Source organism: Papio anubis, chromosome 5, assembly GCF_008728515.1.
Source record: "Papio anubis isolate 15944 chromosome 5, Panubis1.0, whole genome shotgun sequence".
Classification (NCBI taxonomy): Eukaryota; Metazoa; Chordata; class Mammalia; order Primates; family Cercopithecidae; genus Papio; species Papio anubis.
In genome coordinates, this window is record NC_044980.1 from 72,706,372 (window position 1) to 72,719,537 (window position 13,166).

A 13,166-nucleotide genomic window follows, 5' to 3' on the forward strand; every position below is an offset into this window, starting at 1 on the left:
TTTTTGGTTTTTAGAGACAGGGTCTCGCTCTGTCACCCAGGCTGGAGTGCAGCGGCGTAATCACAGTTCACTGCAGCCTCAACCTCCCAGGCTCAAGAAATCCCTCCACCTCAGCCTCCAAATAGTTGGGAGTATAGTTATGCACTGCCACCTTGGGCTAATTTAAAAATTTTTTTTGTAAAGACAGGGTCTCCCTATGCTGCCCAGGCTGATCTAGAACTCCTGGGCTCAAGCGATTCTTCTGCATTGGCCTCCCAAAGTGCTGGGATTACAGGTGTGAGTCACCATGCCCAGTCTTAAGTTCTTTATATACAGGATATCTTTTAATCTTTCTGACAGCCCTATCACTGTCATCAACTTGCAGATAATAAAATCGTCTCAGAGAGGTTTAATGATTTGCCCAAGGTCATGGAAGGTGGAACTGGGGCTGGTACCCAGATCTTTCTGATGCCAGAGCTCATGTTCTTGACTGTATACGCATACTGCTTGGCTCAGTACCTTGCTAATGGTAGTGATTTTCAATATGATCATTCAATTAGGTCCTTGTTAAAGAATTATCAGACTCATTTTGATTCAATAGGATAACATATTAGAATCTTGGCATTTTTTTACACCCAAATTAATCCTCAACTTGCCTGATATTGGTTCTAGTTCTCCAGGGTAGAATTTTGTTGAAATTTTACTTGTTAAAGTTTGGGATTAGGGAGTAGGGCAACTTCTTTTGTGAAATCTCAGACATCAGATGCATAAGCCCCAGTGGAAGTGGGCCCCGTTCTGTGGTGACACTTTGTTTTAACCCACAACTACTGAGCATTGCCAGCAGAAAGAAGACTGAATTTTTTTGGCCTTCTTAATATGTTTTATTTAGCTCTATGAGTTTTAGATATTAAAAAGTACTCATCTAAGTATGATCAATTTAAAACAAATTTTGTAAGTAGAGAGATACAACATCTCCTGCCTTAAAATAATTTTTAAAGTTTTTTTTTTTTTTTAATTCTTGATCTTCTGTAAACAGTATGAGAAGGAGAAGGTGGGAACCCAGTTGACTAAAGCCAAGGAGCTACCTTCATTTCATTAAGTCAGCCATGAAGATTAGTAAGAGTTGGTTGGTTGGCAATTCCTCCTCCTCCCTCCTCCTCCTCCTCCCTCCTTCTCCCCCTCCCCTCCTCCTCTTCTTCTTCCTCTTCCTCCTCCTCCCCTTCTTCCTCCTCCTCTTCCTTTTCCTCCTCCTCCTCCTGCTCCTCTTCTTCTTCCTTTTTTCTTTTCTTCTTTGCCAGGGTCTTACTCTATTGCCCAGGCTGGAGTGCAACAGCGTGATCATCATAGCTCACTGAAGCCTCCTAGGCTCAAGCAATCCTCTCGCCTCAGCCTCCTGAGTAGCTGGTACTACAAACACATGCCACCACATCCAGCTACTTTTAAAACTTTTAGCGGAGACAAGGTCTCACTATGTTGCCCAGTCGGTCTTGAAGTCCTGGCTACCAGCAATCTTCCCACCTAGGCCTCCCAAAGTGCTGAGATTCCAGGCATTAGCCACTGCAGCTGGCCAGTTGGCAACTTTTTAAAAATAAAAATCAATTTAAAAAATTGTAGCTTGAAAATTTTCTAGCATCTTAAGGGCAGGCATTTGTGCCTGTTCCAGGAGCTGATGGCTGCAGTTACAGATCACCTAAGTCCTTGTGTCCCCTCCGGAGTCCATCCCCATCATGTGCTTATCTTTTGTCTGTTATTTATTTTCTTCATTCACTCACTCTCTTCCTGCATTCTCACTGTTAATTTATCTCCTCTTCTGTGTCAGGAACTGTGCTAATCATTGAGAATGAAAAAAAAAAAAAAAAAGAAAAAAGGAAGATGGACTTGTAGATTCCCAAAATCAATATAACGTTGTGAAAGCATAATGTTCTGAGAAACTAACCTTTTGGGAAGGAAATGGTGGGGTAGGAAGGGGAATGTGAGCAAAGGTGTCTAAAAGGTGAAGCTTGGGTGAGCTTTAAATGAGATAGAGTTCTTCTAGCAGTCAAGAGCAGGGACAACATTCTAGAGCCAGGGAATACCATATGAAGGTGCACAGATGAGAAAGAGTGCAAGGACAAAATTCAACTTGTGTGACTGGAGCCTGGGGGCTGTGGAGAAGAGGTAAGGGCCATAGAGGGAAGTAGAGACCAGATCCTGAAGAGCCCTCCATCAATGTTGTATCTCCATCAGTCTGTGGTAGTGAATCAGACAGCTGAAGCTCTGCTATTTTTTCTGCTTTGTTATTTTTTAAATTTAGCAAGATTGACTGTTGCTAGGTCTATAACTATCGCTAAAGTGAGTACCATGCTCTCCTATCACCCCATACATTTTCTAGTTGGCTATTACCCCTTGAGTATTTTAACCCTTTGAGGGTCATTAGCGCTTTTAGGTCCCTGTAGTAGACAGTTTCTATCAGTTGGTATGCTAGATTTCAGGCCTTGTGGCACTCTGATCACCTTCTCAGGCCATTGGTGTAAATGTGAAGAAACTACTCGGGTATATTGGACCAGTTTAGAAAAACGACTCCTCTCTCAGAACATACAAAAACCAAGGCCTTACTAGAGAGAACGCATTCAAATCCATAGTTCATTAAAACAAGTATGTTTTGAGCTCATCAATTTACCAAGAAAGTCCTTTGTTCACTTAAAAAGATATACTGTCTTTGTGTAGTTGTTTTGAGGTTTTCACTCAAAACCTCCTCATTGTTTATCATACAGAATTATCTATAGTCAGATGAGGCAGTAAAGAAAATTTAAGGATTGATTTGTTAGTGGATATAGTATAGTAAGTCTCTACCAAACATAGTAAATTTATAAGGAATTTGGAGCTCACTGGTTGAAGTTCTTTTCCTAAATGTCATATACTAAGGATATCTTAATTCTTTTCTTCAGGTTCAATTAGCAGAATTTCTAGAAAATTTACAAGAAAAATCCTTGAGGATTGAAGCCTTTGTTAGTGAGATAGAATCCTTTTTTAATACCATTGAGGTAAGTTAACACACCCATTTTACCTTAACCCAGCTTGTTCACAGTATCAGAAGTAAATGATTCTGAGGTGAAGGGATCTGACTTGGGGATTTTGTGCATATGTGTTGTTTGCCATTGTTGGTTCAGTTCCATTCAAAGCGAGGATACTTAAAATCTCTCTGTGCATAATCAGTGAGACTCCTTTCTGCCTATGGATAAAAGATTTGCCCTTAACAACAGACATGCGTTTATTAGACACTTAAATAGGGCAAATGCTTTACATGCTTTACCTGACCAAATCCTCACAATTATATGAGATAGGAGTTATTATTATTGTTTCAATTTTATAGATAAGAAACCAAGTCTTAGAGTACATTCCTCGTTTTCATGCCTCTCATTGGGTTAACTCTGCAGAAATGCTCTGAGTCACTGTCCAGTGTCCCATGCCCAGGGCCAATGAGTGCCTCTCATAGCACGACTATCTCTGATGAGTTCGTGCTCCCTTAGCTGCTGGCTCCTGTCCCTTCTGCAGGGAAGAGAGGGACTAGCAATGCTCCATCCTTATACAGAGATGGCCCAGGCACCCTCACCAGTCAATCAGGACTGGCAGAGGGCCTGAGGCCACTGCAGAGGCTCCTGCACAGTTCCATTACTCCTGGGGCCACTCCACGTCCTGGTTTGCTTGTGAGAGGTCTGCTTAATTCATGTTATAGATCAACTAGTACGTGCTAGTTGTTTCTGGTGTCCCCTTCCCCAGGTGTCCTTTTTAGAGAGTAAATTTTGGGTTCATCTTACTAGCCACACTAGTGAGGATAGCCAGGCATCTGGGTGTGTCTGGACAGGCAACAAAGTTTCTCCCACTGTGGGATAATCTGCCATCTCACTGGAGAACATTTGGGGAGGTAGTCCCCGTTCCATATCTGGGCTGCTTTCTGCCTTGCACTGTGATTTTAGTGGAGTGATGCTTCTCTACCACCTGAAGGCCAGGGATCCTCACTTACCGTGATGCCATTTTCAAGTTTCATCATGTGTGAGTACAGGTGGGCAAGACTTCCATACAAATATATGTATAGTTTGTATTATGGTAACTAAAACTTTCTTGATGATACTGTTATAGTAAATTCTATTGCTTTATTGCAAAGCTAATTGTGTGAAAGGGATTGGTAGGTTAAAAATTTGAACTGTGCATGTAATGTCTGATTCTCCGATCAGGATGCCAGAGGTCAATTCTTTAAAAGGCTGGTGTTTCCAAAAAAAAAAAAAAAGGCATGCATTTCTTGTTTCATTCAGAAATGGGCTTTTTTGCATGTTTGTTTTCAGGAAAACTGTAGTAAAAATGAGAAAAGGCTAGAAGAACAGAATGAGGAAATGATGAAGAAGGTTTTAGCACAGTATGATGAGAAAGCCCAGAGCTTTGAGGAAGTGAAGAAGAAGAAGATGGAGTTCCTGCATGAGCAGATGGTCCACTTTCTGCAGAGCATGGACACTGCCAAGGACACCCTGGAGACCATCGTGAGAGAAGCAGAGGAGCTTGACGAGGCTGTCTTCCTGACTGTAAGTGCCAAGTAAAATGGGCTCAAACACCTTGCGCCCACTCTGGCACATCTACTTTTAAAGCTTCATTTTTCACTATTCCTTAAGATTATTTATATCTCTGTGTGGGATTTATATAATTCTGGCATTTAAGCATTATTTGGGCATGCCTGATGCCTATAGAAAAGGCCCAGCAAACCCTGAAAGCCTCAATGCCCAGATCCAGATGAAAGATACATGGAGACAGCCTGCAGCATCATCATTCCATTGCGTCCCACTGGATTGATTGGTCACTGTCTAAGAGGGAGGGAAAGCAGCCTTGTCCCTGCCATGCTTTCCCTCTGAGGGCCAGCTGGCTCCTGCGGCTGTCCCCTTCACTCCCCAAGCTGAAGTGACCACTCATATGGACTGTTCCCCCTCTGACCTGGCCAAGGGGCTGGGAGTAACATTTGGGTGTGCAAAAGGATGACATAATGGGATACCCCTCTCAGGTAATAAATATGTTGGTGTTTTTACAAGGGGTTTCTTGGGGACAGGATTTCTTAATTCAAGCAGGTAACTTGTAGACATGGAAATTCCCTTGGGTGCTCCTCAAATTGCACCAGCAGAGACACCTCTGTGCTCCCTGCAGTTCCCTAGAATATTCAGTGAGACGCTGGTTCTCCATGAAGCCAGGATTAAGCAGAAATAGTGGAGATGTTTCCCCTGAAGGCAGTTCCAAGCCTAATTGTCACACAGCGGGAAGCACGGCTCTTAGGATGACTGGAAATCTCCCTTTCAAAGTTCCCCATCCTCCCACCCTTTTGAAAAGTTTGGAGATACAGCAAAGCAAAATAGGACAATGTTAGCCTTTTGATTTGCCTCTGGGGACAGCTCTTGACAAGGCAAATTTGGGTGAAGTGGACATGGCCATTCTCAAAGAGAACTAAACTCATTACATTGTTTTGTGTGTAATTAAGGCAAAGCTTCTTATTCATAAATTGGGCACTGCTTGTGAAGCATAACGTTAATTAAGTGCTTTTTTTCCCTGAGAACCTTATCTTTGTTCAATAAGAATAGGAATAATTTACTTCTCTCTAGAAGAGCAAACTGTAAATAAAAAAAAAAAACAGATGGCATTTTTCCTACTTATATAAGTAATATTACTCATTTTTTAAAATTCGAAAATATAGAAAAGCACACAGAAAATATCACTCAGATAATTACTGATTACATTTTTGATATCTATCCCTCATTGAATACATTTAAGTCATTTTTCCTGCTTTAGAGAATTCTGTTCTGGAAGCTAAGCCACTGGTTGATGAATAGAGAGAAGCAGAGCATAAGCAACTCATTGCCAGTCCCGCTGATCGCAGAGACAGAGCCAACTGCAAATGAACCACCCTCCATCCCTGTCCTGACACTGCCCATCCCACCCGCTCCCCCTCCCCCGCACCCTGCCTTCTGAGCACTTATGTCCTTGCTGCCCAGGCTGGGAGAAAAACAACCTCAGGGAAGCTGAGGGGTTATGATTTTCAAAAGTGGGTAATCTTAATGCTCCTGGTTGTTTTTTCTTTCTGTTGTTAATTAGCTTCTCTCTCTCTCTCTCTCTCTCTCTCTTTCTCTCTTTCTCTCTTCTTCTCCTCCTCCTCCTTCCTCTCTCTTTCTCCCTAAGTCGTTTGAGGAAATCAATGAAAGGTATATAAAACATGGTACAATGCAGTGGCAAATAGCATGACTGGATGCTTGCTTTTTAATATTTTGGTGCTTTATGGAAAATGAGCTGCCAATTAAAAAATATTTAGTGGGCTACAGTATTTTCACTTTTAGACACAGTGCTTTTAAAAGCTAAATGACAGCTTTGAAAGAAAACTGCATGTGCTTTAGTTAAATAACAATTATCATAATGTAGATTTTTAACTGCTTCCTCAAGATATATTCTGCATTTTCAGCCTAATCTAGGCCATCTTTCCTGTCACTGCATAGAGAACATTTTGCAGATACTTAGATGCATTGGTTAAATATGAGTATTTGAAAGAATCATTCATATCTGCCTGGAGTAATTTTATGACTTATGTAATTTTAATGGACTGTTCTATCATTTTCTCTTCAAAAGACAGTCATGCATTTCTCTTCTCTTTCCGCTCAGCTAACCTAAATGAATCTCCCTCTTTTGATTGTGTTTTGTTTTGTTGTTGTATTTAACACTTCATCTAAGAGAATTCTTCATTCTTTCCAAAAGCAAAACACTCAACAAGAAAACATGTTGTCTATAAAAACATGTGACATCAGATTTATGTTTGTCTTTCGGAGCATCTCATACTGAAATTCTCCGACAGATCTGACACATTCTTCCTCCTGCCCCATAGCAAGACCTGAGGTCTTTCCTTCTGGTTTGAGCCTAATGTTTTCTCCTTTCAGTGTAATTTTAAATGTAAATTTCTAAATTGTAAATATCGTCTTCAGTTTACTTCCATCCCAATTCAAATTGTGATACAGCATAGAATAAAATCAGAAATTTGTATCTATAATGTATTATAATATAAAAAAAGGATTTAGATTAGAAATATGATTTTTTTAGGTAATTGAAATCACACAGATGAATCCTATTTACCTAAAACAAATTCTGTTCAACAGAATATTACCAGTTAGTTTTTGAAAATAATTTGTATACTAGGATTGACATTAATCAATAAGTGTTCTATAACAGTGGCTCTGTTATGAATAGAATTCCACAGGGAGCTTTTAAAATTGCTGATGCCTGAATCTTCTGAGATTCTGATTTAACTGCTCTGGGGTATAGCTGAGCATTTTTAAGGCTTCCGAGATGATTCTAACGCACAGCCAGGGTTAAAAGTTCTGGTTTATACAATCTATCCTTTGTCCCAGTGGTTCCCCAAACTGGCTGTGCCTAAATCACCTGTGCAATTTGTTTAACCAAAGATCCTTGGGTCCCACCCCACATCCACTACGTCAAAATTTCCAGAGTGAGACCAGGCATCTGCTTGTTACCAATTCCCACAGACGAGTCTAAGACACACCAGTCAGGTCTGGAAACTGATACCCAGGCCTTATTCTGAGTTTCCAGTCTATCTTTTCCATCTATCTATCTATCTATCTATCTATCTATCTATCTATCTATCCATCCATCCATATTTTTTTGAGCCAGGGTCTCGCTCTGTCACCTGGGCTGGAGTGCAGTGGCACGGTCTTGGCTCACTGCAACCTCCACCTCCCAGGTTCAAGCAATTCTCCCGCCTCATCCTCGTGAGTAGCTGGGACCACAGGTGTACTCCACCGTGCCCTGCTAATTTTTTGTGTTTTTAGTACAGATGGGGTTTTGTCATGTTGCCCAGGCTGATCTTGAACTCCTCAGGCCAAGTGATCCGCCCACCTCCAGTTTCATTTATTTTAAAAAAAATTATATATTTTTTCTAAATATTATTAACATTTCTTTTTATCCAAAAAGTACATAGATTTACAGTGCCATTCCATCTATACCGGACAGTGTAAATGCATATTTGCTTACTTATATTTTATCTATTCACAGAAGTTACTGCTCAGTAAGAAAATTTGGTGAGTGAAAAGTTGCAAAAATGCAATAGAATGTTTTTACCTTTCTAACCATCAGAATATTGCAAATATAAATTGACATCCACTTAATAGTAAATACTGTTTCTTCCTTCGGCTTCGTGCTTAAATGTGTTCATCTGTGTGTCATTTTAATTAATTTCTATTTCATTGTCCAGTTGACAGTGAATTAATTTTTTGCTAAAGCTGCCTGTCACTTAAAGGAGAGTACACTTGGGCGAACCATTATTTTCTGTAAAGAAAAAGGACAACAAAATTCTGGAATTTGGTGAAGAAAGGTGAACAATTAAAGAAAGCACTGTCAGACGTGCATGTACACATGCACACACTTGATGAAGCTGGACCCCATCACTAAAAAGGTTTCCATGTCCTCAAGAAAACTTCTGTCTCAAAGTCTTGATGTTATTGATGTTCCTTTCTATAAGAAGTGCTACTTATCTACAGTTGGCCCTTGAACAACACGAGTTTGGACTGTGTAGGTCCACTTATATATGAATCTTTTTCAATAAATATATTGGAAAAGTTTTTTGAGATATGTGACAATTTGAAAAAAACTAAAAGATGAACTTCATAGCCCAGAAATGTTGAAAAATTAAGAAAATGTTAGGTGTGTCACAAGTACATAAAATATATGTAAATATTAGTCTATTTTATCATTTACTATCATAAAATATACACAAATCTATTATAAAAATTAAAAACATCAACACTTACGCACACGAACACCACCATCCATAGCACCATATGCAGTTGGGAAAAAATGTAAACAAACATAAAGATACAGTATTAAATCATAATTGCATAAAATTAACTGTAGTAATACTGTACTACTCTAATAATTTCAACAGCTATACTACCACCATACTACTTTCATAATTTTGTAACCACCTCCTGTTGCTCTTGTAATGAGCTCAAGTGTTGTGAATCTCTGCTTAAAACACTGTGTCACGCTAATCATCTCCCCATGAGCAGTTAGTCTCTCCAGTAAACTGCATATTGCAGTAAAAAGTGATCTCCTAAGGTTCTTGTCTATTTTTTTTTAAAATCATATTCAGTGCAATACCATAAACCTTGAATAACACCATGATACCCATAGGAAGTGGCACTAGTGATCATGGATGTCCTCCCAGGAAACAGAGAAAAGTCATGACATTACAAAAAGAAGTTGAATTGTTTGATCTTTTCAGTAGATTGAGGTCTATGGCCACCTTTGCCTTCCATTTCAGGTGATTCATCTTGTAAAGAGATGATGTAAACTTAAGGTATTAATAAATACAGTATAGTACTGTAGGTGTATTTTCTCTTCCTTATGATTTTCTGAAGAACTCTTTTCTCTAGTTTATGTGATTTTAAGAATATAGTATATAATACATATACAAAATATGTGTTAATCAACTCTTGAGGTTATTGGTAAGGCTTATTGATAAGGCTTCCAGTCAACAGTAGGCTGTTAGTAGTTAAGTTTTTGGGGAGGCAGACGGCACACATGGATTTTCAATTGTGCAGAGTCAGTGCCCCAAACCCCGTCTTGCTCAAGAGTCAGCTGTAGTTTATTTTACCTTGCCACTTTTTCTCCCGCCTTTCACATTATATCTCTAAAGGCAGTGCTTGTATATTAAATGATTTTTCTCAACACTAAAAATGCTTAAATTAAGGAATGCTGTCAAGCATATTTAGACTCAACATTTGCATATCTTGAAAAACACATTTACTTAGAAAATGCTGTTCTGTTGAGGGGATTCATTTTTTTCTCCGTTTTGCTCTTTTGTGTTATGATAATGAAAAGGAGTTGCAACCGTTGTAAGACCTGCTTCTAAAAGGATGTCTGCTTGCCTTTTCATATGCTGATGTTAAACTGGAATAGGTCAGTGCATAAGGGAAAACTCGAACATTTTGCTCGTGGTACCTACAATCAGAGCTTTTGTGCTACGAAATGTCCTACATTCATACACATCAGTGATGTGTATTTTTAGAGGGCTTAGTGCATGTATGGGGCACCATTTTTGTTCATTCTGAGCCTATCATTTCCACCCTCTCCATCTCCACAGCCTTAATTTAGGCTGGTGCTGTCTTCCCTCATCTAGACCCTGTGGGGTTCTCCCGCCTGACCTCAGACCTGTCTCCTCTGCTTGCCCTGATCCTTCCTTAGACACTTGCCAAGACAGTCGTCTAAATTTCCCTTTTATAACAATTTTGTGGCTCTCCCTGCCTTAAAAGACAAAATTGAACTCTCAGTGGGTATGAAAGGCTCTTCATAGTCAAGCCACAAAGCACTTTGCTATTTCATCCCTAACCGTCTGTGTTTCTCAATTCCCGTGGTGCCCTCTGGCCCTCGAACGTGCTGTACTTGGCCACATCTCCATGCCTGGGTTCATGCCCTTCTTCTGTCTGCAACGCCCTTACTTATTCTCTCTTCTGCCTAGGAAACTCCCACTCATTAAGACCCAGCCCAAATGTTACCTCCTCTTTGAAGCCCCTCTGGAACCACCTCCCCTAAATCAAATGATGGTGAATTTTATTGTTTCCAACAGTAGTAAGTGTAGAAGTCACTCTAAATATTCAGTTTTGTTTTATAATATTTTTCCTTCATGCTGACCATAAATCCACCATCCCTGAGATCCTGATATCCTCGCCCACACAAAACTATTGGCCTCTTATTTATTCAAAATATGCTTATTAAATGCCCACTATGTGCCAAGTAATGCATTAGAATACAGTAGGGAACAAAACAAAGTCCTTTCCCGCCTATAAATGCTATTCTGGTGAAGCAGACAGACAAAAACCAAAGAGGCTGTGATAAGTCTGGGGAAGTAAAACAAAGCCTAGCGAAGAATGAAGGGGGCAGGCAAGGCTATATTAGTAGCGTACTCTCTGAGGAGCTGACATTTGAACAGAGATCTCAATTAAGTCAAGGAAGGAGCTGAGCAAGTGTCTGGGAGAACAAAGTTCCAACAGCAAGTGCAGTGGGTCTGCTGGGAAAACCAAGACGTCCATGGAAATGAAGCCAACGCAGTTCCTTGCAGCCGACTGAGTTGCTGGAAGAGAATTCCAGTCCTGTGTGAGAGAGATGAACAGAGGAGAGCTGCTAATCTACTTGGAGGCCTCTCATGCTAAAAATAAATTCTTTTGCAAACTCTCTGTTTCCTCTTTCCCCTTCAGAGTTAACCTTTTTGTCGCTGTTTGTTTAAATCCACATTTCATCTGGATACAAATACTCAGACTTAGCATCAGTTGGCATTCCAACTAATGAGGGTGTTGAGTCCATAAAGCTGTTGATTTATAAACTGTGGTTTGTTTAGTCTTTTATGAATGGTAGGCTTTATCCTCTCTCATTGCTCTTTCCCCAGTACCTAGCACAATGCCTGGGACATAGTAGGTAAACATGTTTTGAATGAAAAAATGATTTGAAGCTTAATATTGAGGTCTGAGAACAAAGACATCTACAGTGTATAAGTTTCTGGATATGCTCTTAGCATTTTTATCCTTTGAAACCTCAGTGGGTATGAAAAGCTTTGGATATAAATCCTTTCCCTTTAGGAAATAAAGAAAATAATCACTAAAATGAAGTAATTTTTAGGACCAACTTTATAGGTAAAACACTTAAGACTGTATTGCTTGATAGAATCTTTTCTAACTAGAGGATATAGGAATGAAATTTCCAATATTACCAGTTGCCTAAGAATAGATTTTAGACATATATTTCAAGACTTTAAAGCTTTAAATCCTTTTTTGGATAGAGTGAGAGGCCCTGCCTTATGCAAACCACCACTACCAACACCAGCTTCATTTTGAACAACTGTTTTTCACTTTCATTCCGTATGTTAATAATTTTTTGACTTATGTAGAGCTCTATTCCCCTGATAGGTTGCTTTCTGCAATGGAGAGCACTGCTTCTTTAGAGAAAATGCCTGCTGCGTTTTCCCTTTTTGAACATTATGATGACAGCTCGGCAAGAAGTGACCAGATGTTAAAACAAGTGGCTGGTAAGCATTTTAATATATTAATTACCTAGATGAAATATGGCAGTTTTTGCTTGTTTGTTTTGTGTGTAATGATATATACAAAAGATTTTGCATGCAAAGACATGTAACTGGAAAAACAAAAGTATTAGTTGTAAAATGTTACAGCTAGACTCTGAAATTGAGCATGAGACGAGCATCTCATTTCTGTCCATTTCCACCTGAAGCTTTATGACTTGCTTGGAGATTGAGGAGGTGGAAGGAGCCATGGAACCAAAGGGTCTCCTCTTTTTTTTTTTTTTTTAATTTAAAAATAGGATTTCTCTCCCTCTCTTCTTGAGAGTTGTTTGCCTCATACCAGCAGCCAGGTATAGAAGAAAAAGAAGTCAAATGTTTTTCTATGTGTCAAACAGATTTCTCTTTATGAGTGGTTTTCCCCTTTTCAATTCAGTTCTTTTCCCCTTTTTTCAAACTAAACAGATGAGCTTAGAGAACTATCAGCTCAGCACCATGGTCTGTAGCCAGGAGCCTCCCACTCAGCTGTCAGAAGCATCCTGCCAGCTCTTCACAATATTTTTTAATGTGCTATTTTAACAAACAGGACAATGAAACTTATTTAGATTTTTCAAAGCTGCCATGTTTCAGTGAAATTACCAAGTTTTTCTTACTGTACAACGTGCTCAGATGTCCTCCTTAAAAGATGGTATCGTCTTCCAAAATCACCTCAAAGATTACAGCCATTCGGGAGGCTGAGGCGGGAGGATCACTTGAGCCTAGGTGTTCGAATCCAGCCTGGGCAACATAGTAAGATCCCCATTTCTTAAAAAAAAAAAAAAAAAAACCCCAAAAAACAAAAACAAAAACGATGGCTGTTGTGTTTAAATTGATGATTAACTTTCATTCCTGTATCAAGAGTTTTAGTTCAGTAGCTACTAAAAAGGCTACTGTATGTCTAAAAGACAGAAACAACACAACACCACACAACACACAAAAACCCAAAACTCCACCAGCCCTTTATAAAATTAAAAACTCGATCATTGATCTTAATGGATTTTCTCTAGAAATGTCTCAAAACAAAGTGTTTTCTTGTAATGTCTTTAAGAGGGATTAGACTAGGGCAGTG

General features: G+C 39.4%; 1 protein-coding gene across 1 annotated transcript in view; it reads left to right on the forward strand.

The window, feature by feature from the left end:
• CMYA5 (cardiomyopathy associated 5) overlaps window positions 1–13,166 on the forward strand; it is a 103,885-nt gene that overhangs the window by 51,346 nt on the left and 39,373 nt on the right. The window contains exons 3-6 of the mRNA XM_031666273.1: window positions 2,907–3,002; window positions 4,302–4,535; window positions 6,169–6,191; window positions 11,949–12,067. Coding sequence (XP_031522133.1) covers window positions 2,907–3,002; window positions 4,302–4,535; window positions 6,169–6,191; window positions 11,949–12,067 — 472 coding nt within the window. The remainder of the gene's footprint in view (window positions 1–2,906; window positions 3,003–4,301; window positions 4,536–6,168; window positions 6,192–11,948; window positions 12,068–13,166) is intronic.